Here is a 24,456-nt window from a genome sequence, read left to right on the forward strand (position 1 = left end):
TTTGATAGATTTGAAATGGTTCTGGCTCCTGAGATCCTTCTGTATCTGAACTGCTTTTTTCTTACTCTCCCATCTTTGCTTCTATGAGCTTCCCCCCCACCCCTTAGTGTCTTGTTCTTTCTTGTCTTTCTTTCTTTTTGTTTGAATTACTGATTGATTTTTCCTCAACTTCCTCTATACTCTCATTCTAAATTCCCTTTCTGATGGTATGTGCCCTTGGCATAAAATATCCTAGAAAAGTTGTATTTTCTTTTCTTTTTTGTTACTTTTTAAGATTCATAGTTCCTTCATATCAGATCATGTATTCCCAAAGAGGCGATCTAGCTTTTCAGTTGAAGATGTCCAACATTCTAGGTAACTCGTTCAACTTTTCAATAGTAGTTTTCAATATTTTTCAATAAAATTTTCAAGTTTTACCTCTAAATCACTCCTACTTTTCCCCTTTAGGCCCCCCAAAAATCTATCTTCTTTTCTATATGAAAGGTCTTCAAATAGCTAAAGACATCAGTCATGAACTACATAACCTCCCTCTTTAGGATAAACATTCATAGTTTCTCCAGTCATAGATGTCATAGTCTCTAGCACCCTCACCATCCTGGCCAGTCTTACTAGATTCCTATTTCTCATTTTTTTTTTCTAAAATGTGGAGGCCAGATAGTTTGATGGCACTATAGCCTCATTTATGTGGATATTTAGTCCAATAAAGCAGATCACAACATAATCAATCAGTAAACATTTATCAAGCACCTACTATGTATCAGGCACTATATTATGCACTAGGGATAAAAAGAAAAGCAAAAGACAATCCCTTTCTCAAGAAACTTACAATACTGCCACCTTTCTGTTTTATTTTCAACTCTTGTCCATATCCTCTTATAAATATTTCACTCCGTCAGCAAATGTTATTAAGTGCCTACTATGTGCCAGACACTGTATTAAGTCCTGGGGATGCAAAGAAAGTCAAGGGACAGTCACCCTGTTATTAAGGATCTCTTAGTCTAATGTGGGGAGACATCAAATAATTATGAACAAAAGACATGTTCAGGATAAATTGGTAGTGATCTGGGGAGGGCACTAACATTCATTGAACCAGTTGAAGCTAATTGTTGAAAGTGGAGCTTTGGCTAATACTTGGAGGAAGTCAGCAAAGGTAGAAAGCAGAGATGAGGAGGCAGAGTAGTCCAAGCATGGAGAACAACAAGTGAAAATGTCTTATTCAAGGAGCAGCAAGAGGCTCAGTGTCACTAAATTTCAGTTTACCTAGAGGGAAGAGAGGTGTAAAAAACTGTAAGGTAGCTAGATTATATTAAGAATTTTAAAAGCTAAACAGATTTTATATTTAATCCTTGAGATAATGAGTCATTAAAGTTTACTGAAAGGAGGATGCCACGATCAAATCTGTGCTTTAAAGAGACCAATTTACAGATTACAGCTCAGAAAAGGAAGAATGGAATAGAGAGAGAGTTGCGTGGGGGAGACCAGGCAGCAGATTATTGCAATAGTCCAGGTATAAGGTGATAAAGACCTACCTTGGGATGGTGGAAGTATCAGAGAGAAGGGGCCCTATATAACAGACATTACCAATGTAAAATTGACAGGACTTTGTGATAATTTGATATGGAGGTTGAGAGAGAGAGTAAAGAGTGGAGGATAACACTTAGATTGTGAACCTGGGTGGCTGACTGGGAGCATGGTGGTACCTTTGACGGTAAGAGAAAAATTAAAAGGAGGGATGGGTTTTGGGGAAAAGATAATGAGTTCAATTTTGGAGATGATGAGTTTAAGTTGTCCACAGAGCATCCAGTATGAAATGTCTAAAAAGCAGTTGGAGATGTGAGACCAGAGAAGAAGGGGAACAAGGATAGGACTGGACAAGAAGACCTGAGAGTCATTTACATAAAGATCATAATTGACATCATGGGAGCTGATAAGATCAACTAATAAAATAGTAGAGAAGGAGAAGAGAAGAGGTCAGACAACAGAGAGTTGAAGGGACCCCTACTTTTAGGTGTGAGGTGGATGAAGATCCAAAAAAAGGAGATAGAGAAGCAATGATCAAACAGGTAGGAGAGCCAGCAGAGTTGTGCCATGAAAACCTCAAAGAGGATATCAAGGAAAAGGGGATGATCAACAATATCAAAGGCTACAAAGAAGTCAAGGATGAGCGCTTAGGAAAAAAAAATAATCCAAACAGATGTGGTCTGAGAGAGGCTTTGTAAAATCGGATTAACTATTTCCTTCTCTTAGACACAATTAATTAGAGCTAATTAGATACAATTAGATTAATGCGTCCCAAAACCCACTCTCTTTTTTGTGACTTGGTTATGGTGTAGATTCAAATTGAGTAGGCAGTCCACCAAGCTCCCAATATGTAAGTATAAAGCTAATTGCAGGACTTTACATCTATCTCTATTAAAATCCCATCTTGATCACTTTGTCTCACTGTCCAAAGATATCCCAATCAATCAGTAAGTAAGGATTTATGAAGTGCCACTAAATACCAGCTATTGTGTTCAGTACTACAAATACAACCTCTGCTTCAGCAAAGCTTATATTTTAACAAGAACATGTAAAATACATATAAAGAATAAAATACAAAGTTATTAATACATTTATGCATGTATATGCAAATATCGGATATATGTATTTATATACACAAAGTAATTACATACAGTAAAGTCAGGGAGAGAGAGCTCTAGAAGTTGAGGTGGGGGTGAATGGATCAGTAAAGGCTTCCTGCAAAAGATAGTGCATGACATGAATTGAATTTTAAAGAAACAGAGGGATTCTATGAGAGGGAAATAATGAGGATATGAATTCCAGGTACTAGATAGCATCCCTATAGTCAGGAGGACCTGAGTTCAAATTCAGCCTCAGACACTTATAGTTGTGTGACCTTAAGCAAATCACTTAACTCTGTTTGCCTCAGTTTCCTCTTCTTGATTCTAAACAGTCAAAAGACCTAGATTCAAAGAAAATAAAGCTAGAAAATAAACTAGAGAAGGAAGTGTCAAATCACTCCAATATCGATGCTAAGAAAACCCCAAATAGAGAAACAAAGATTGAAACAACTCAACAACAAAAATACAAAATCACCAAGACTGGAGGGAATGGCAAGTAAAAAAGAGAGGCCAGTCTGGCTAGATCTTCATATTTGAGAAGGAGAGCAATATCCAATAAATCTGGCGAGGTAGCTTGGGACCTGCTTGTGCGCGATTTTAAAATCTAATTTAAGGAATTTATATTTTATTCTGGAGGTGATAGGAAATCACAGGAGTTGATTGAATAGGAGAATCCTATGTTTCTGCTTTTAAGGAAAATCACTGGCCGCAGAGTATAGAAAGGGTTGCTCTCCACTGCAAAACATTGGCTATAGTCAATGAGAGACTTGAGGCCAGGAAACTAATTAGGAAACTGTTCCAATAATTTAGATTAGAGACAATGAGAGTTTGGACTAAATAAGGTGATAGTTGAATGGAGAGAAGGAATGAAATGCAAGAGATATGAAGGAAGAAATGGCAAGATTTGGTAATTGACTGGATATGTGGGATGAGAGAATTAAGAGTCTAGAATAACTCCAAAATTATGAAATTGAGTCATTGTATAGATTGTGGAGCCCTGGACAGAAACAGGGAAGATGGAAAGAGGGGAGAGTTTAGGAGGAAAACTAAGTAGTTCTTTGTCAATGTTGAATTTGATGTCCCAGGGCGTGAACTTAGAAATGTCCAATAGAAAAGTGGCTATCTAGAATTGAAGTGTGAGGGAGCGGTTTGGGATGTATATGTAGCTCTGGGCGTCATCTGCAAAGAGATGATAGTTAAACTCATGTGAACTGATGTTAGTGAGAGAATATAGAAAAGAAAAGATGACCCAATATAGAACCTTGGGGAATACCAACAGTCAGGGAGTATGAGTTGATGAACTAGTAAAGGATGCTGGGAAGTCAAATGTGAAGAGGATGAACCAAGAGAGTAATGTTACAAAAATCTAGAGAGGAAACAGTGTCCAGGAGAAGAGGATGATCAAGTCTAAGTGTCAAGTGCAGCAGAGATCAATAAAGACTAGGTCTGGGACAGCTAGGTGGCAGAATGGCTAGAGCACCAACCCTGGAGTCCAGAGGACCTGAGTTTAAATCTCAGGCTCAGACATTAACTGTATGACCCTTGATAAGTAAGTGGTAAATCACTTAATCTTGATTGCTTACAAGGAAAAAGGAGGATTGTGTCAAGGAAAGATGATCGGATTTGGCAATTAAGAGATCATTGATAACTTTCAAGAGAGTTCAGTTAACTGGTGAGATTGAAAACCAAACTGCACCAGGTTGAAGAAGAAAGAGATGAAATGGAGGTTTCAAGCAGACAACTTTTTTAAGAAGTTTGGTTGAAAAAAAAATATAGACCCCAATCCTGTCATCCAGCGTGGCAGTTATCTCTCCCCCTTCATGAGACCTGCAAATTAGATACACTCTTCATCGCATGTCCAGCAGACTAGGTCCAAGGATGGAACCGGCATCGTGTAGTCAACAGTCAAGAGACCTGGATTCAAATCCTGCCTCGGACACTTACTATGTGTACAAGTCACTTAACCCCTCAGAGCTTCTATTTTCTCACATATAAAATGAGGACAATAATATAAATACTACCTGATTTAGAGGCAAAAGGATTCTAGAGCAGAATGTGGCAACTTATGCCTATAATCTCTGCTACCAAGGATGCTGAGGTGGTGCATCTCTTGAATTTTGAGCTAGTGTCAAGTCTGAACTGTTTGGCATTAAAATGGCAATCCCTTTGGAGAGGAGGGGGACATCAAATTCTCTGAGGTGGAAGAGGCTGGAAGAGGAGTAAGTCAAACTTCTCATGCTGATCTGTGACAATCAAGAGATCAGCAGTGGCATTAAGTCCCCGAGCAAACTTTGCACTTCCAGCCTGGTTGAACTAAGGAGACCTGGTTGTTAAAAATAAGACAGACAAACAACAACAACAACAAAACCCTAATATTTCGTTGTTGTCATTCAGTCATTTCAACGCTTTGTGACCCTCTTTGGGGCTTACTTGGCAGACACTGGACTGGTTTGCCATTTCCTTCTCCAGCTCATTTTACAGGTGACTAAACTGAAGCAAACAGGGTTAAATGACTTACCCAAGGTCACACCACTAGAAAGGGTCTGAGGCTGAATCTGAACTCAGGAAAATGAGTCTTCCTGATTCTAGCCATGGCATTCTAACTGCTATGCCATCACTTGTACATTCTTCATATCATATTTACTAGCTTTGTTAACATGAGCAAGTCAGATAATTCTCAGATTTATTTACGAAATTATAGACGATATTCCAATGTGCTTGGGTGGAGGCAGTTCTTACATCGACAAAATCAGAGATCTTTGACTTACTAACTTATCTTTGATCACTTTGATCACCTAATTTATAGGATTATTACAGGAATGGGGGCTGCCATCCTTATCTTCATCCCCATTGTTGGGGCATTCTACTGAAGACTTCTTTCCATCTTGGCCTCCAAACCATTCCTGCTCACATCTCTCCATTTTTTTTTCTATAAAGAGAATAGGTGAGAATATTTGTTAAATGACTTGTTGAAATATCATGGCTCAATATTTAATGCATTTTCTTGACCCTATCAGTCAAACTAGGCCAGTGCTGTTACCACTGGATGGTAATTCATAGCATCTTAGATCTGGAACTGGAAGAAGCCTCGGAAGCATTAAATTCAACTTTCTCTTTCACATAGAAATAAGCCTGGATAAGTTACGTGACCTGTTCAAGATCACAACAGGTACTGAACATCCCAGGTGAGATTTGAATTTAGGTCCTCTGACTTTAAGATCAACTAGAAAATAGAAATCTACCATTCTCCTAATTCATTTCAAGTAAATGTTTTCAAACAAAAGTGCACACACTAAGGCTAGATGATCTGATTTGGTTATCCATAAATGTCCATGAGCATAAAGGCCATTCTGAGAAAATTTATTAGCTATGTAAACAGTTCTTGTGTCACTTCGATGTGAGATCAAAATCCAGCAGTGTCCAGCGGGCTGCTGTCGTCTTGATTCCAAACGACCAGCTGCTCCCAAAGGCTAGCCCTTTAAACCAAAATTTCACCCATGATTTCATAAGGCTCCCAGTGCAGAAATCAAATGACAATATAACCCAAAGGGAAGGAGATGGAAAGGCACAAGTGAGTCTCAGCAAGCTGCGGTGTGTTAGAGAAGAGAAAGCAGAGAAGAGAGAATTATCAAGCCTATATGTAATCAGAAAATGAAGTGGGCTGGTCATGTGATAAGCATGAGAGAGAAAACATGGACATCTCATTGGTATGGGACCTTCAGGCTTGCAGTGATAATGGGGGAGACAAAGTGGTGTCCTGAAAAGAGGGCTGGATCCCTCCAAGAACTTGGGTTCGAATCCTGACCCAGACTCTTGTTACCTGAATAATCCTGGATGAGTTATTTTCCTCTCTGTAAGAATTAGTTTCTTTAACTATAAAAAGAGGGGCAGGTTCGGCTAGATGCCCCCTAAGGTCTCTTCCTGATCGAGATCTAAAATACAGGAAGGATTCATAGGAACCAAGGGATAACAGGCTCCCAGGATCAGCACAAGTATTCCAGCCGTGTGTGTTCTTCCCCTTAGGACCAGAAGAGAGGGGGGCTGGAGCCTGGGGTTCCTTGCAGACAGTCCTCCCCTCGCCTTCGCAGTCAGCTCTTTGCCTCCCGGTGCCCCTCCACTCCTCCTTCTAGTCCTCCTCAGCCTCCTCCTTCCTCCTTCGCTCCCTCCCTCGGCCCCCCTCCTCCCCGCCCCCTCCTTCCCTCGCCCCCTGCACTGGCTGGGCTGGCTCAGGGCTGAGTCCAGAGCTCTGCAGTGTGACTGGGCGATGTGACTTTTCACACCAGCCCTCCAGGTGCACCCCAGCCCCCAGCGAGGCAAGGACTGGATAAAGACGCCTCCCCGCCCCCCTCCCAGATCCACCTCAGACCCCCCACCGGAGGCGCGTCTTTGCCACACCTCGGGCTCCCTCTCCGCTGGCTCCCCCCCGGACGCCAAGCAACCTTCGCTCTTCCTTCTGTCTCACCCCGCTCCCTCCTCCCCTAACCCCGTCCTTCTCCCTCTCTTTACCATCCCTCCCTCCTTCATCTCCGCGAGCCCATCCTGGGAAGAAGAGCTCTTGGGGGGGACTCCCGTATCGCAGCCCCGGCGTTGGGAAGGGACTCTCCCTCACGCCCTTTCCGTCCTCCCTCGATCCGAAGCAGCGCCCCCTCCCCACCAGTGCCCTCCCACACCTCCCGGGGGTCAGAACCATGGCGGCTGGAGGCAACCGGGGGTCCCAGGCGTCCACCTTCGTCCGGTGCTTCGGGGGCGCCCTGCTGCTGCTGCTGAGCCTCCGCTGCCTGTCGGTGACGGCTGACGGTGAGTAGGAGAACGAGCAAGGGGGTCTTCTCTTCTACCTTGGGTGCCAGATGAGAGGGCGGGCCGCCGGTGACCCCCACCTCCACCCCCTCCCACGGGAGCCGAGACTTAGTATCAAGTAGAGAGGATCCTAGTGATGATGAGGATGTGTCTGGGACCCTGAAGGGCTGCCACGCTGAGCTAGAATGGGGAAGGGGCTGGCAGGAGAAGCGGAGGAGGGCTGGAGTGCTGCATAAATAGGGGAGCGGGAGCAAAGCACCCCGCGGGGACTCAGCGGGCCCTCTCTCCAGGGAAACGTTCTCAGGAGAATGCCCCCGAGGGACTTTGTTTCCCTCTTGGGAAGCACCCGCTAGCTTTCTCTCCCTGCATCCCCACCCCTGCCCACCTCGGGAGCCAAAGCCACCTTCCTGCCACCTCCTGGGCTCTGTGTGTCTGAGCTGGACACAACGGAAGCTCAGGGGAAATCGAGGGGAACGAGCAAGCCTGCCCCTGAGCCTCTCTGCCCGTGTCCCCATGGACCAGGAGCCCAGCAGCACATGGAGATGCCCTGTCTCTGCGCCCCGAGGTTAGTTAGAATTTGCCCACCGGGGCTGTGACCCGGACAGATGGGAGCCACGACCCTGTTCCCTCTTTGCTCAGACAACTTTCTTTCTCCTGGCTGACTTGTCAGCCTTTCTGAACCTTGTCAACTTCAAGACTTCCCTCATCTCTGGCTTTAAAGCACATCAAAAACTGAAGGATGCTCCACAAGTTCCTAGGCAGTGGCAGGGTTGGCATTTTTAATGCTCTTTCCACTACAGACCCCTGTGTCCTATCCCTCCACCCCTAAAACTTTTCAGATCCAGGTAAAGATGATTGCTTCACACTGGGTTTTGTGTTCAAAAGGATTTGACTTTTTTTTTAATTACTCATTTTAAATCAGGAAGGCAATTCATTTGACAAATTACCTTCAGGTTGCCTTTGGTGGTTTGTTTTGCTTTGTTTGAGAGGGAGGGTATTAGGCTAAGCTGAGATTTTTAAAAAGGAGACAAATTATTGAGCAGACCAATTCTCCGAGCTTTGGAGGGAAATTGGCTCCTCATTAACTTTGGCTAAGCAGAAACTTCATGGATAAAGTAAAGGGAATGTCTCAATTTGTTTCAGAGTCTTTGCAGTCATTCTCTATGAGTGTGTGTGTTTAAATAACCCTTCTGCCAGGGAGAAACAAAAAGAAGCATTGTAGTAAAAAGGGAAAAGGAAACCAAGAGAGGAAAATTATTATAATTATGACTATTATTAAAATTTTCACTGTTTCTCATCTCAAGTGTCACTGTTGAGGATCTGAGAATTCTGCTTTTAAGGAAGATTGAAAAGCTTCTCATTTCTTTCTCTATGTCCTCAGAGAGAGAAAGAGGCTAAGGGTACATGTTTACTCTGATCAAACCTATTTATTGGTGATCTGTTGTGAGTTGTGGTGTTTTGGACTATCACTCAAATCTTTTTTTCACTTCATATCCTTCATAAGGAATGCAAATGTAATCAGTGAATATGCACTAAAATAAGGTTTGTATGGAAAAGCTGTAAAGTCAAAAGTTTCTTTTTAAGTATTCAAATTTAAAATGAAAAGAAACAATATAAAGTTGCTTCAGTGGATCCTAATATATTATATGGGATGAAAATATATTCCTCCACCAAAAAATTTAACTAGATCTAGTTTTAAAAAATACACAGATCCTCTCATTTGTGAAAATTGAAGGAAAAATTTCATTGAGCAGGCCATTTAGAAATGCCACACCCAAAAACAAACTGCCTCTTCCACTGACCTCCAGCCAGTAGTACATTTTTCCTTCTTTTTTCTTTCTCTCTCTCTTTCCTTTCCATTTCTCCTTTTTGTTCTTTTTCCTTTATTTTTCTTCTTTTTCCTTCTTTTCTTTCTTCCTTTCTTTCTTCTTTCCTTCCTTTTTTCCTTCCTCCCTTGCTTTCTCCTTCCCTCCCCCTTCTCTCCCTCCTTCCCTCTTTTTCTTCCTTCCTTCCTTCCTTCCTTCCTTCCTTCCTTCCTTCCTTCCTTCCTTCCTTCCTTCCTTCCTTCCTTCCTTCCTTCTTTCCTTCCCCCCTTCACCACTCCATAGAGAATATACAGGTATACTTGTACCAAACATATTTATGTATAAATTAAGAGTAATAATTTATCTCGAGGCAATATCCTCTTCCTTGCTAAATATTTCTGTGAATAGCTGATCAGGTTTGGGCTTATTAGTAGATCAGAAATGAAGATGGTAGTCTAGAGGATGGATTAGAAGAAGAAAAGGAAATTTTGAAAAATGTTAAGGGGTGATTGTAGTTAAAAGATCTGTCAGAAATAAGGAAACTGACTCTGAAATTATAAAAATATAAGTTAACTGGAAAAGATCATTTTATTCACAGAATTTTGATTAAGGAAAATCAGGAACAGATCTATCCCATGTTAGGCATGTGTTTCAGGACTTAAGTAGAGTGTCTTCCAATTAATAAGCAAGTAGAGTGTCTTCCAATTAATAAGCAAGAATAGGAAGACACTCTACTTAAGTCCTGGAACACATAAGTTTTTCACATGAGCACAAACACATAAGTATATACATTCATAGATTCATGAAAGATTAGAGCTGGGAAAAAAATTTTTGATCTCATCCAATGCAGCCTTCATTGTTTCATTTCTTTGGGAACCCAGTACAAGATAATTTACAGTTATAGAGAATTTGAGCCTTTTCAGTTTTCCCATCCAACATTTCACTCTCTTTTTTATCCTCACACCAACTCTCTGAATAGCTACAGGATGGTTAAAAGACAGGGAGATTTTCAGTGTGATACAGTATCTTGGGACTCAAGGAGTCAACTCTCGCCCTTGATGTGGCTGGTATGATCTTGGGCAATTCATTCTTTTTTTTTTTTTAAATTTATTTAATAGCCTTTTATTTACAGGTTATATGCATGGGTAACTTTACAGCATTAACAATTGCCAAACCTCTTGTTCCAATTTTTCACCTCTTACCCCCCACCCCCTCCCCCAGATGGCAGGATGACCAGTAGATGTTAAATATATTATAATATAAATTAGATACACAATAAGTATACATGACCAAACCGTTATTTTGCTGTACAAAAAGAATCAGACTCTGAAATATTGTACAATTAGCTTGTGAAGGAAATCAAAAATGCAGGTGGGCATAAATATAGGGATTGGGAATTCAATGTAATGGTTTTTAGTCATCTCCCAGAGTTCTTTTTCTGGGCATAGCTAGTTCAGTTCATTACTGCTCCATTAGAAATGATTTGGTTGATCTCGTTGCTGAGGATGGCCAGGTCCATCAGAACTGGTCATCATATAGTATTGTTGTTGAAGTATATAATGATCTCCTGGTCCTGCTCATTTCACTCAGCATCAGTTCGTGTAAGTCTCTCCAGGCCTTTCTGAAATCATCCTGTTGGTCATTTCTTACAGAACAATAATATTCCATAATATTCATATACCACAATTTATTCAGCCATTCTCCAACTGATAGGCATCCATTCAGTTTCCAGTTTCTAGCCACTACAAAGAGGGCGGGCAATTCATTCTTCCTGAGTCTTGATTTTCTTCTTGGATCCAGCTTCTAATCTCTACTCCAAGTCTTTGAGCTATGATTTGAGTTTGAATTCCAGCCTTGCCAATCATTACTCATGTAATCTTGAGCGAACTCTTTCTTCTTTCTGGAATTCGCTTTCTTTTTTTTATACAATGAGAGATTGGATTAGATTAGATAAAATTTTCCTCCCAGTTCTATTTAATATCCCTTCCAACTATAAATCTATGCTCCTAAATAGAGCAAGCACTATTATTCCCATGCAACAGGTGAGAGGAAACATTTAAATTTTCACTAATCTCTTAACTGAAATTTAACATTTAGTTCTGTTATGAGTATAGATAACAAAATAGGGAAAATCTCTGCTCTAGATGATCCAGTAACAATCTGTAATAGAAAATGTACATTATTTGTGCATTCATATCAATCAATATTGGTCCTCTTCTGCCAAGAGAAAGTAGGAAATTGGGAAGTGTTTTAAGGGTAGGAAGTAGAGCCTTGAAAGAAATATAATTCCTGGCCAACATTTCACAATCCTCTATTGTCTAAGTGAGTTGTGGTCCAATTAGAAGGCATGACAATAGGTTGTTGATAACTATGTAGCCCAAGATTTCTCCAGGTCAATCTCTAGTGCCATGACCCTGGGAATAGAATAGATCTGGTCAAAAGAAAAATACCACTCACATGGCTTTGGTTACCCAGAACCAGGCAAAGTGGAGATCTAACTATTATCTGATCTGTTAGACAAAACTCAAATCATCATCCATTTTGAAGAGTAGTCTGATTAATTTTCTATAGATATCTTTTTATAAAGGGAAGAGTCTTATGTGATGTGAAGAAGGAAATGTTCCTTAAAATCCTTGAGGTTAGTCAATCAGTAAACGTTTACACTTACTATGCACCCCTGGTTAAGACACAATCCTGTTTACCTCAGTTTCCTTAAATGTAAAATGAGCAGGAGAAGGAAATGGCAGTCCACTCTTAGTATCTTTGCCAAGATAACCCTAAATGGGGTCACAAAGAGTCAAACATTACAGAAACAACTGAACAAGAAAACTCTGAAAGACTCTGAAACACGTATTATCCCCATTTTATGGATAAGGACACTGAGGTTCAGAGAGATTAATTAACATTCCATAGCTCATAAATGTTTGAGACTGGATTCAAACCTGGTCTTCTCAACTCAACTCCACTTCTCAACTCAACTCAACTCAACTTGACACTCATCTCTAATGAAATCTAGAAAGCAGTTGTTAGCCTTGCATTTTGAGAGGTGCCCTTTAGTCCTACTGGTTTTTTTTTTCCATCATCTTACTATAATTCTACCACCTTCCAGTTGTGAGGATCAAAAGAAAACCCAGCCTGAACTAAGGGGAATATATTTGCCTTAAACAAGGTGCCTTAAACAGTTTTCAGTTTTCCCAGACTAAAACTGAATAGAACTTTTTGGGACAACTATGCTATCATTTTACTGAATGAACAACATGTAAGCCACACCAGAACAAAGCTGCATGAATAATAATTTTTTAGCAATCTTTAAATTCGGGTCCCTGTCAAGTGGCTTCCACCCTCTCCCAAATTTAATTGTTAGAAGGAGCTCTCTTCTTCATATTCTGACTCCCCAGTATACCTTCTTTCTAGATTCCACAACATCTATCTGGTCCAATTGTATTTTGCAGATACTAAGTTGTTCTGACAAATAGGATGTCAGGACATATTATCAGTTAAGATTTCTTTCCCCACCCTCAACTCCATCAACCTTTTTGTTCTTGGATAGCAAAAAAGCATGTGTTTCTTTCAGAATTTGAATTAGGTAGAGTCTCTCAAGATTTCAGACCTAGAATCTCTTTTATTTTTTAATTGTAGGTCAAAAGGAAATGCCCTCACAGCTGGTTGCAGTGAGAGGTGGGTGGGTTGTATGGAAACCCAGGACCTTCATTTTTCCAACAGTAAAGCCCAGTTGTCTTATGTTAGCAGCTTGAAAAACATATAAAGGACTCCAAAAAAGCCTTGCTAACTTGAGTTTTTGCTGAAAACTTTAATGCTGCTTTTCAATCAGGATGTAGGTTTCCAGTGGAACAAAGAAGCCAGTTCTGAATGCCTGTTGGATGAAGAAAATAGAATGAATCACAGTGGGTCGCATTCTCTTCATGAGGGCTCACAGAATACCCATGAACATTAGCATACTCAGAAGACCAGAGTCCCCAATATTTCAAGTGTGAAGATTCTTTGGGAATGATCTGAACAAATGTCATCAGAGCAAACACTGAAAATAAGTGGAAAATGGACACATTCATTTATATACATAAATACATATATATATAAATGAATGTGTCCATTTTGTATAAATACATATATGTGTATAAATGTATGTGTCCATTTTGTATATACACACCATATGTATAAGCATGTTTCCAATAGAGAAGGAAAGACAGAGTGGATAGACAATAGAAGAAAAGGACATTTTGTAAACAAAATATTAGAAAAAACTGAAAACTAGTTTTATGAATAACTCTAATTCTCCCCTAGACACTTGATTCCTGCTACCTCTTGATTTTTCAATAGAAAGGAGAACGATTGTGAAGAAACTATACATTAAAAAAAAACCCTACTTCTAGTTATTATTTTAAGGCTTCTCACTAAAGATTGTCAAAAATATTCTTCTCCAAATCTCCACCCACTGATCCATTGTTACTGAATCATTGCCAAGTGCCTGGGCATAAGCAACAAGGTGCAAAAGAAAACCAGATTTGTCTTGAGAGAGTAGCACTAGGGCTTTTTGTGAGGAGCAAATGTTTGTTTTCTTATTTTAATAAAAAGATAGTCGACAAACTTAAATAATTAGAAAGATTAATTGTTCATGGTTGGACCATATCAATATAAGAAAAATGACAATACTACCTAAATTAATTCAGGGCTGTCCCAATTATACTACACTGTGGAGGTCTTAGAGTTTGGTCAGATATCTAAGAAGTCAAGGTCACCCACTGCATTCTCCCGTCATTGCCAGTTGTCTTGGCTTTTGTCTAGACATTGGACTTTGATGACTCTGGAAGAGACAGTGAGGCTGATGACTTTGTGTAATTTTGCATCACTTAAGTCCAATTTATGGGGAAGTTAAGACATCACATAAAGTTGTTGGTTCTTTTTGAAAACGAAGGATGAGCAACAACAAGTATTGGCTCTTTCAAGCAGTTATTTTGAAAGCAGCTGTTCCTTTTAGATAGCTAGAAGGAAGTGATTATAATTTCATTGAGAATCAAAGACCGAGCAGATGAGCTCAGAAATGACTCCTACTTCTTTTGTCATTTTACGGCTTCTTTGATAATTTTTTTCAGGTGAAGCAATTATAATTTAGTTCCCCAAAACATAAACCCTCACTTAATGATATGGGAAAGGAAGAGAAAACAATGCTGTTAACCAAATGCTGAGGTTTTGTTTTGTTTCATTACGATTTCCACCCAAGTTTTCTTTTTTGCCTCAAGAGGCAGGGAGATGCCCCTGAACTCTCAACCAACCAATCAGCCAATCAGCACATCTTTATTAAGCACTTACTTTATGCATGGTTCTGGGTTTGGAGAGTCTAAAGTGAAATAGTCCCTGCCTTCAGGGAGCTTGCATAAGGTGGAAATTTCTATCTAGAAACAAAATAGATATAAGGGAATTTTGAGAGAAAACACCAGAAACTTCATTGTGAGTGGGAGTAATTAGCCAAAGAAGGTGATATTTGAGCAGAGACCTGAGGAAAACTAGGATTCTGAGTATCAGAGGTAAGGAGGGGAGGGTATTCTAAGCACAAATAAAATGAGACATGGAGAGGAAGGTTGAATATCATGTGTGAGGAATGGTTTGATTGGACCATAATGTACATGAAGAAGAAGAATATGTGAAAAGGCTAGGTATGGCCAGGTTGTGACAAGCTTTTAATGCCAAGTAGAAGAGTCTGCATGTGATCTAGAAGTAATAGAGAGCTACTGGAGTTCATTGAGTAGGGGAATGAGATGGTCAGATCTGTGCCATGGGAAAATCAAGCATCTGTTTGAAGGAGGAGTTGGAATGAAGAGAAATCTGAGGCAAGGAGACCAGTGAGAAGACTATTATAATAATCCAGGGGAAATGTAAAAAGCTTTTGAACTAAGGTGGCGTCATACCTGTGGAGAGAAGGAAACAGATGTGAAAGATGCGGAAGTAGAAATGACAAGATGGAAAGAGAAGGGGGAGCTAAGTAGGACTCTGAGGTTGTGAACTTGTGGGGCTGGTTGGACAGTACTACAGAAGTTTGGACAAGGGGTGAGTTTAAGCAGAAAGGTAATGAGCTCCATTTTGAACATGTGGAGTTGAAGATGCCAATAGGACATCCAATTTCAGACGTTGCAGGGGCCATTGGGTAGTGGAGCATAAGCTCTGGCAGATCATATACCAAGCTGAAAAGGCTTTGAAGATGGGCCTGAGCAAGTCATCTACCCTCTGTTTGTCTCAGTTTCCTCAACTGTAAACTGAGAATAATAATTGGTAGTATCCATTTCCCAGGGTTGTTGTGAGGATCAAATAAGATAATATTTTTAAAAGTGTTTAGCACAATGCCATTGAAAGCACTACATAAATGCTTGTTTCCTTTCCCCTTCACCATTTCTTATTCATTTAGAGATAGTTAGGGAATTTAATGGAAAGACCTTTTTTTGAATTCAGGAAGTTCTGAAATCAAAATCTGTTTCTATTATTTTAATATCTGTGTGATTCGGGGGGCAAGCCAGTTCAATACACTAAGCCTAAGTTTTTTCATATATAAAACAAAAGGGTTAGACTCAATGGCTCCCAAGGTCCCTTCCAATTTAAAAATCATTATCCAGTAATCATATAATTGCCTATAATCTTATTTTTCTTATAATCTTTTAAACTTAAGGTTTCAATTCAACTCAATTTCAATTCAAATTCAATTCAATGTTCATTAAAGATTTACTCTATGCAATGAATGCACTATTGCCCCAGAGTTGGCTTAATGCTCCTCTCTATGATAATATTATTATCTAATAATAACTCATTAATATAACTAATAATAAGTAATGTGTATATTAACAAAACATTTGTACAATACAGTATTTGATTTGATTCTGACAACAGCCCTGGGAGGGAAGTGTTATTATCAGTCCCAAACTGAATAAACAAGCTCTGTAACATTGACTGTCTCACAGGTATTTAAGTATATAGAAAGTATTTAAATCTTCATTCCATTAGATTGTGAGCTCTTCCAAGACAGGAACCCTTTTTTGCCTTTCCTTATATCCCCAGAGCTTATTTAGTTCTGTGTCTGACACATAGTAGGCATTTAATGAATGCTTATTGACTGACCTACTGTATGATTTCAGGTCCAGTGCTTGTTGGAATTAGGAAGACATGGCTTCAGGTACTATCTCTGACACGTAATTGCTGTGTGACTATTGGTTAGACACTCAATGTCCCAGGCAAGTCTCCAAGATGCTTAGTTGCAGATCTATATCTGTGGCAAGAGTCTCCATAACAAGACTTAACCACATTGATGTAATCACAGATCTGGATTAAAAAAAATTATTAATGGAACAGAAAATATGTGCATTTATGTTATGTGAAAACAAAAAAGGTACCCTGACCTGAACTCGATGGTACCTAAACTTAATATTTATCATTCAGATCTAGCTAATCTTTTCAACACTCCTTTGGCCAGAAATATAGCTCCCTCGTGATCCCAGAAGACAATGAAGTCTTAAAAAAAAAAAAAACAGCCTTTTCCTCCACCATCTTGGGATTCAATCATATGGGTGGCCATCTGAAGTCCAAGGCTCAGCATCAGCCAATCAAAAGGGCTCCTTATTGCATGGTGGCTCTGGGGTGTTTCAATCTCACATTCCCACTTAATTACTGAGTATCTAACCTTTCCCCTCCAAATAAGGAAAGACAAAAAAATAAAGAAGAATCTGTTCTCTCATCACTCTCAAATTAGAATATACCACCACTCTGAGAATACATTAAGACAGGCCCATCTACCACAGGGATTTAAGCCAGCCCTTGAAATTTGAGTGGGATTTTGATTTGTGAAACGGATAAGGAAGCACATTCCACGGGGGAGGAACAGCACTGAACTGAGACACAGGGTGGGGAAGGAGCATGGTGGGGAAGGATGTACATGGCAACGAAGTCAGTCTGGCCAAAATAGAGGATTTGCTCTGGTCGGTAGGAGGAACAAGAGGGTCAGATAGTTGTCAGCTTCTGAAGTAAAGTTAGCCACAAAACCTTCCACCAGCCAAAGTTAGACAGATAGACCTCACTGTTACTGGCACAAAGAAGCATAGAACTGGAAGAGACCTTCAAGGCCATTAAGTTTGACCCCTTCATTTTACAGATTAGTAAACTGAGGCTGGAAAAGGTTAAGTTTCTAACCCAGGATTCCACAGCTAGTGAGTGTCTGAGGCTGAATTTGAACTCAAATCTCTACAACTCCAAGCACATTAGAAAGGAAAAATCTAACCACTATGTACGTGTATGAGACTACATTGTTAACATGGAATGGTGAAATTGAGTTTCTCTTATCAACCCACACTCGGGATGAGATAAAATGTGGCAAAATGTTATCCTAAGTGTTTTGATTAAGTGTTCCATATGGGACGGTGTTAGATCCTAGAAAAAAATCAGGAAAAGAAGATGGCATGGGGAGCTATTGGGTCTAAGTAACCCCTGGGTAAAAAAATCCCATTTTTTAAAGACCTGCATTTGGGAAGCATGGCCACCTAATCAGTCAGAATTCAGAGCTGGGTTACATCATCACACAGGAGTTCATGCACAGCTTGCTATAAAGTGGATTCCAGAGAATTTCCTCAAAGGAGAGAGTCTGCCTCCTGCCCTCAAGGACATAAGCACACACACACACACACACACACACACAAACACACTCACACATTAGAAAACCAAGGTTTTGATTTGGGGTAGACTTGCACCACATAAAATTTAGAAGTTAATACTAGTAAAGGATTCTCAGCACTAACAAGAGCCATGTCTTAAATCGCCATCTTCCTGGTTTCTGTCCAAAACTCTTAACAATGGCCCCGAGATCTCCATCCTCAGTGTTTGGCCCCTTGGGACTCGAGTACCAACTGGCTGTCAAATTACTCTATTACACAGGACAATGGTGTGGATATCCTCAAAGAGGAGCTTTGAAAAGATGGTGCAAGATACTTCACAGCACCTAACTTTCTTGCCTGAGGCAAGAGGCTTGGATGCTGGGAATCCTGACACTTCTGTGAATGCCATGCTTTGGAATACCTGCCCAAGGAAAAGATCTTCCTCATTTTTTATACACAAATCAGGGCTATTTTTTATTCCTGAAAGGCAAAATCCTTAATTTTCCAAGATTGTGATAATGGTGTTCATCCTGCTTGAGACAGAAAGATAAGTCTGGAGAAGGCTAAGAAAGCAACACTAATTTCTCATTTCTATAGGGACTTTTCACCCTAGTATCTGAATATGCAATGAATATTAAGTTTTTATCTCTCATTTGGTTCTCTTAAAGGAGAGAATAATTTGTTTTTCTATTGGAAGGGAAAAGTAACATGTTAATAATTTCAGTTTCTCCAAGTCTGTAACAAAATCTGGGACCTGAAGTGAAGGGTCTACACTGTTCACTGGATCAACGCCTTTTCATTTTGTATATCAAAATAACCCCCAGGGTTAGACCAATTTCCTTCTTTTCATGTAAATTTTTAATATCCCTTGGGCTATATAAGCTAGGAGTTTTGACTATCAAAGTCAGAGGATTGAACTAGACCTGCCTTATTACACACACATGTGCTCTGACTCCACTATCAAATCTTCCTCCTATTTCTGTCTGAATCTTGGTTCTGCCACTTGTCACCTTGAACTTAACTCAACTATAAAATGAAAGAGTTGGACTTATAAGGTCCCATTCAACTTTATATTAGAATAAAAGAAGGGGACGACATAGTGACCAGACACTGGAGGTGTTTGGGATCAGAAAGCAAAGCCTTCTACTCCTAGAGAGGAAGTACATCTTCCTCCATTTTTGCTCCTTGGAACAAAGCCTCGATCACTCTGTGATATTATAATTTTATTTTCACATTGACTTTTATAGGGTTCCAAGTTTCTCAAATCCCATTCACAGTATTTTTTGGAAGTCTTTATTCTTTTGAACAGGCAGTGAAGGTAAAAATCAATCATATCTATTTATCCACCCATCCATGAATGCTTTAAGTACCTAAGGCAAAGGTTCTTAACTTGAGATCCCTGGATAGATTTCAGGGTGTCAGTGAGTTTTGTTTAAAAAATATTTTACAACTATTTCATTATAATTGAATTCCTTTTTATTTTATTTTATTCATTTGAAAATATTATACTGAGAAGGGCTTCACCAGAATGTCAAAAGGGTCCATAATACAGAAGAGGTTAATAGTTGTCCTAAAGAAAGGGTTTGATACAAAGGAAAATAAATAGATGAGATGGCTGAGACCCAGCATACACCCCATTCAGAAGGATCACAGAAGTCCCGGGTTGGTGACACAGAGGCATTTTTCTAAATGGATTCCCCCCAGCTTCAGATCTTGCCTCGTCTCATTTTGGATGCCATGAAAGTGATGTGTTCATGGCTAAGGATTTTAGCTGGGCCGTGGCCCATATGGCCCTTTGTTTCCTTTTGAAGAATGTGAGGCAATATTATTTTTATTCCTGTTGGATTACCACTTCGCTTTATGAATCCCTGAAGAAGACGGACAGGGATGAATAATTGGATTCCACTGCCTTGGAAGGCTATAAAGCAAGCCAAGCAGTGGAAATCCAACAGGAGTCCAGTCATCTTCTTGCCTTCCTATGGCAGGAACAGGAGTCCTGAGCTCCACAGGATTCCCCTAGGGGGCTGGAACACGTCAAATCAGTATATTCAAAAGCATCCCAGCCAGGCATGAACCCAGCTCATCCCACCCACCCTAAACCAAGCCCAACCATAGTCTAGATTTCAAGCTTCCTGAATTTGTGTGTTTCAGAAGATTTTGTTTGCTTGTTATACATAATTTCGATTTGGGGAATGATGGTGAGAGTTCCAAGGTCCCTGACTCTTAGGGAGAACCTTTTTTATGCAGTCTGATTTTTAAATTTGCTGAATAAAATATATTCCCCCACTAGTTTTTCTTTGTGGCAAATGGGATGTAGAGGGTGATTTTCCTGGAATAGTGTGGAAATGCCATCCAATTGATGCAAATTGGTAATGCACATACATATTTCTATACATACATATCTCTGCATATTCACAGGCTCTGTAGTTTTGTGGTGGTGGCGGTGGCTCTAAGACATCTGTTGGGTTATATCTAGGACTTCTTTGCTTCACAAGGACGGCTACATCCATGCACTTATATATACATATGTATGTACATGATAGGATACGCCACGAACTCAGAAACACCTTGATTCATATTCTACCTGAGACCTACCAGTTGTATAACCCTGGACAAGTCACTTAATCAGTTCATGTCCTGAGCAAATCTCGGGAACTAAGGTACAGAACAGCTTGGGTGAGACTAGTTTCCTCCTGAAGATTTCTCTTTAAAACACAGGTTTAGTTCAAGAATCTGTGAACTGATTTAATATTACTTTTGCCCCGGGGAGTTCATGGCAGCATTCACTATTCTCTTTGAAGGAGCTGCCCACCAGAGCAGAGCAAGGGAAAGAGGAAAGCAAGGATACAAGCAATTATTAAGTGCTTTTTATCTCACAGGCACTATACTGGGTATCTAAAAAAAAATTACCCCATCTGATCCTAACAACAGCCCTGTGAGATAGGTGCCATTTATCCCATTTTACATTTGAGGCATTGGAGCAAAGGCAAAATGACCTGCTTAGGGTCACACAGTCAGCAAGTGTTTTTGGCTGGATTTGAATTCATGACTTCAGGGTGGTTCTAGGAATAGTCTCTCCTATATGCCCTGGGGAGGGAGATGCAGCTGGAAGAACATCAGTCCCAACTGGGGAGTTTTGTCTTAGCCTGAGTGCATTAGAATGACATGTTCAGGGTCTTGAGATAAGCCCTTTAGTAGACATAGAGGTAGATGGTCAGATTCCATTGGGTCTTGACCAAAAGTGAGCTACTTCTGAGAGAGGGAAGGAGAGAGGTTATTTGCCCAGGTTACTCTGCATTTTATTATATGCTGGACACAGAATGAGAAATTCCAGTTGTCCTTCTGGCAAGATTTCAGCAGACAACTGTGTCACAGGATATCTGAAGGCTGTGTCAATATGCTGCTTCTCTACTTGCACATTTTGCGATATTCTTGCTGTTTGTGTGTGTGTCTACACATCTATACACATCCATGTATTAAGCCAATTTCAGGCACTGATATGTTTTATGAACAAAATATTAATGGTCCAAGGTCGTCATCTTCTTCTCCTCCTCCTCCTCTTCCTCCTCCTCCTCCTCCTCCTCCTCTTCCTCCTCCTTCTCCTCATCCTCTTCCTTCTCCTTCTCTTCTTTCTTCCTCTTCTTCTTTCTTCTTTTTTTCCTATTATTACTACTACTATTACTATTACTACTACTACTACCACTACCACTATCAGGGTTAAGTGACTTGCTCAGGATCACACAGTTAGTAAGTGCCAAGTATTTGAGGCTAGATTTGCACTTAGATCTTTGTGATTCCAGGCCCGGTGCTCTACCACCAGACTTCTTCTTGAAGTGAAAATAGGAATCGTGGCATGAAGATAGTAGCAAACATTTTCAAACAGAAACCCAACCTGAAAGAAAACAAAGAGACAAGGGAAGAAGAGAGAAAAAGGAAAAGTGTTTTGTTTTTTTTTTTGAAGTTTGAATAGGGTAAAGAAGGTATTGCAGGTCATTTTTATTTTTACCCACAAACCACTCAAGCCAAACCCTAGCTTAATTGACATAAACTCAGTTTAAGGGGCTGACTTCATGATTTGGCTAGAAACTGGTTCATCAAAAAGACAAATTCTAATGTTAAGTATTTTAGTTGTCTCTAAAGCCTCAGAGAAGAAGAAATTTGTTGATATTGAAAGAGAAAGAGACACAGAAAGAAGGAAACAGACAGACAGACATAGAGACAGAGAGAGAGAAAGGAGGGAGAGAGTCAGAGATGAAGAAAAACAGAGACATATGGAGAGAGGGTGAGAGAGGGACAGAGAAAGAAGGAAAATATGTCTTATCTATGACTACATAGAAATATTTGTATTTATATATTCAGTAAAGTCTCACTGGAGATTTTGACTGACTGAGTTCCAAGTTGACTTAGAACAGTTTTCAAAGTTGTCTTTGAAATGATTTGGAATGGTTTTTTTCAAAGTTGTCTTTTTGAATTCAACTTTTAGATCCTACCTAAGCATAACCAGGGGAGGAATTGTCATTACACTTAGCTGATTCCCAAAGCCTTTTTAGTCAACTCCATCTGAGATTAGAGGACATTTTATCTTCCTTGCTGCAGGTGGGGTACAGGGGGATGAGGAGTAGTTGTTTATGGAGATCAGGCCAGTGTGCTTAAAAGCCTCATAAGGAATCCAGTTATTCGGAGCCCCTGGGACAGTTTTTGCCAGTTTATACAACCCAAAATAGGCATTTATACAGTTCTTTAATTTAAAAAAATTTTTGGTACCTACCAAAATATGCAACAACTAAATGTAAGCTAAGAAAGTGTAGCAAAAGTCCTCAGGGGACAAGTTCTAATTAATAAATCAGTTTTCATGATGGTTCAGTATAGTGCAGAAAGGGAAGTAATCTAAAGTTAGAAGGAACTGGGTCCATATCCCACTTCCAATATTTACTAGCTGTGTGATCATGAGCCATCGTGGAATCTCCCTGTGTCTCAATTCCTTCATCTGCAAAACAGGGATAATCACTGCACCTATCTGCCAGGACTGTGGAGAACTCAAATGAGATTATGATGTTGATACTGAAGGAATTGATGTTGATAATGTTGTTGCTATTGCTGTTAATTATGGCATTTGTATAGCACTTACTATGTGCCAAGCACTGTGTAAGTATTTTACAATTATTATCTCATTTGATTCTCACAATCTTGGGAGATAGATAAAATAGTTTGAATCTTTAGATATCAGCAAACTATTCTCTCCCCTCCTCTTGCCCTCTGATCCTAAGCTCCCTCTCTCTGTCTCTCTCTTTCTCTCTCTCTCTGTCTCTCTGTGTCTGTCTCTGTGTGTGTGTGTCTCTCTCTCTCTTTCTGTGTGTGTGTCTCTGTTTCTGTCTATCTCTGTCTCTCTGCCTCTCTGTCTCTCTCTGTCTCTGTCTCTCTTTCCTTCTCTCTCTCTATTTCTCTCCCTTCTCCCCCTCTTCCATCTCTCTCTCTCTCTCTCTCTCTCTCTCTCTCTCTCTCTCTCTCTCTCTCTCTTTCTCTTTCTCTCTCTCTGTCTGTTTGTGTCTGTCTCTCTGTGTGTATGTCTCTGTGTGTGTCTCTGTCTCTCTGCCTCTCTGTCTCTCTCTCTCTGTGTGTATGTCTCTGTGTGTGTCTCTGTCTCTCTGCCTCTCTGTCTCTCTCTCTCTTTCTCTCTCTCTCTTTTTCTCCCCCACTCTCTCCCTTCTCTCTCTCTCTCTCTCCCTCTCTCTCTCTCCTCTCTCTCTCTCTCTCTCTCTCTGTGTCTCTCTGTCTCTCTATCTCTCTATCTCTCTCTCTTTGTCTCTCTCTCTCTGTGTCTCTCTCTGTGTCTCTCTGTCTCTCTGTCCCTCTCTCTCTCTTTCTCTCTCTCTCTGTCTCTCTCTCTCTCTCTCCCTCTCTCTCTCTTTCTCCCCCCCTTTCCCTTCTCTCTCTCTCTCCCTTTTCTCTGTCTCTCTCTGTGTCTCTCTGTCTCTCTCTCTCTGTCTCTCTGTCTCTCTCTGTCTCTGTCTCTCTGTCTCTCTCTCTGTCTCTCTCTCTCTCCCCCCCCCACTTCTCTCTCTCTGTCTCTGTCTCTCTCCTCTCTCTCTCTGTCTCTCTCTCTCTGTATGTGTATGTGTCTGTGTGTGTCTCTCTCTTTGGGGATCAGCTAAGAATGACATTTCCTTCCCTGATTATGCTTAGCTAGAATCTAAAACTTAAATTCAAAAAGACAACTTTGGAAATGTTCTAAGTCAACTTGGAACTAAGTTCAAATCCAGCCTCAGACATTTACCAGCTATGTGACATTGGTCAAGGTGACAATTCACCTCTGTTTGCCTCAGTTTTCTTATCTATACTGGAGAATTTCTAAGGGCTAAATCTTGGATAAGATACTTTGATGTGATAAAAGATATATAACATGGGAATGATCTGCTTAAAGGGCTTTGAGGTCTTTTAGAATTAAGAGTCTTAAACTTGGGATCCAGGAACTTTGAAAAATAAATTTAATTATCTTTCTTTGTACTTCTAAATATCTTATTTTACTCATTTAAAAACATTCTTCTTCAAGGAAGTCCATTGGCTTTGCCCGAGACATACGTAAAAAAG

The 24,456-nt window shown here is 40.1% G+C and overlaps 1 protein-coding gene across 1 annotated transcript in view; it reads left to right on the forward strand.

The window, feature by feature from the left end:
* The first annotated feature begins 6,971 nt into the window (after window positions 1-6,971).
* Window positions 6,972-24,456, forward strand: part of SUSD5 (sushi domain containing 5) — a 102,750-nt gene continuing 85,265 nt past the window's right edge. Inside the window, exon 1 of the mRNA XM_012551297.3 lies at window positions 6,972-7,418. Within this exon, the coding sequence (XP_012406751.2) occupies window positions 7,310-7,418 (109 nt within the window). The 5' untranslated portion in view covers window positions 6,972-7,309. The remainder of the gene's footprint in view (window positions 7,419-24,456) is intronic.

This window comes from Sarcophilus harrisii, chromosome 5 (genome assembly GCF_902635505.1).
Source record: "Sarcophilus harrisii chromosome 5, mSarHar1.11, whole genome shotgun sequence".
Classification (NCBI taxonomy): Eukaryota; Metazoa; Chordata; class Mammalia; order Dasyuromorphia; family Dasyuridae; genus Sarcophilus; species Sarcophilus harrisii.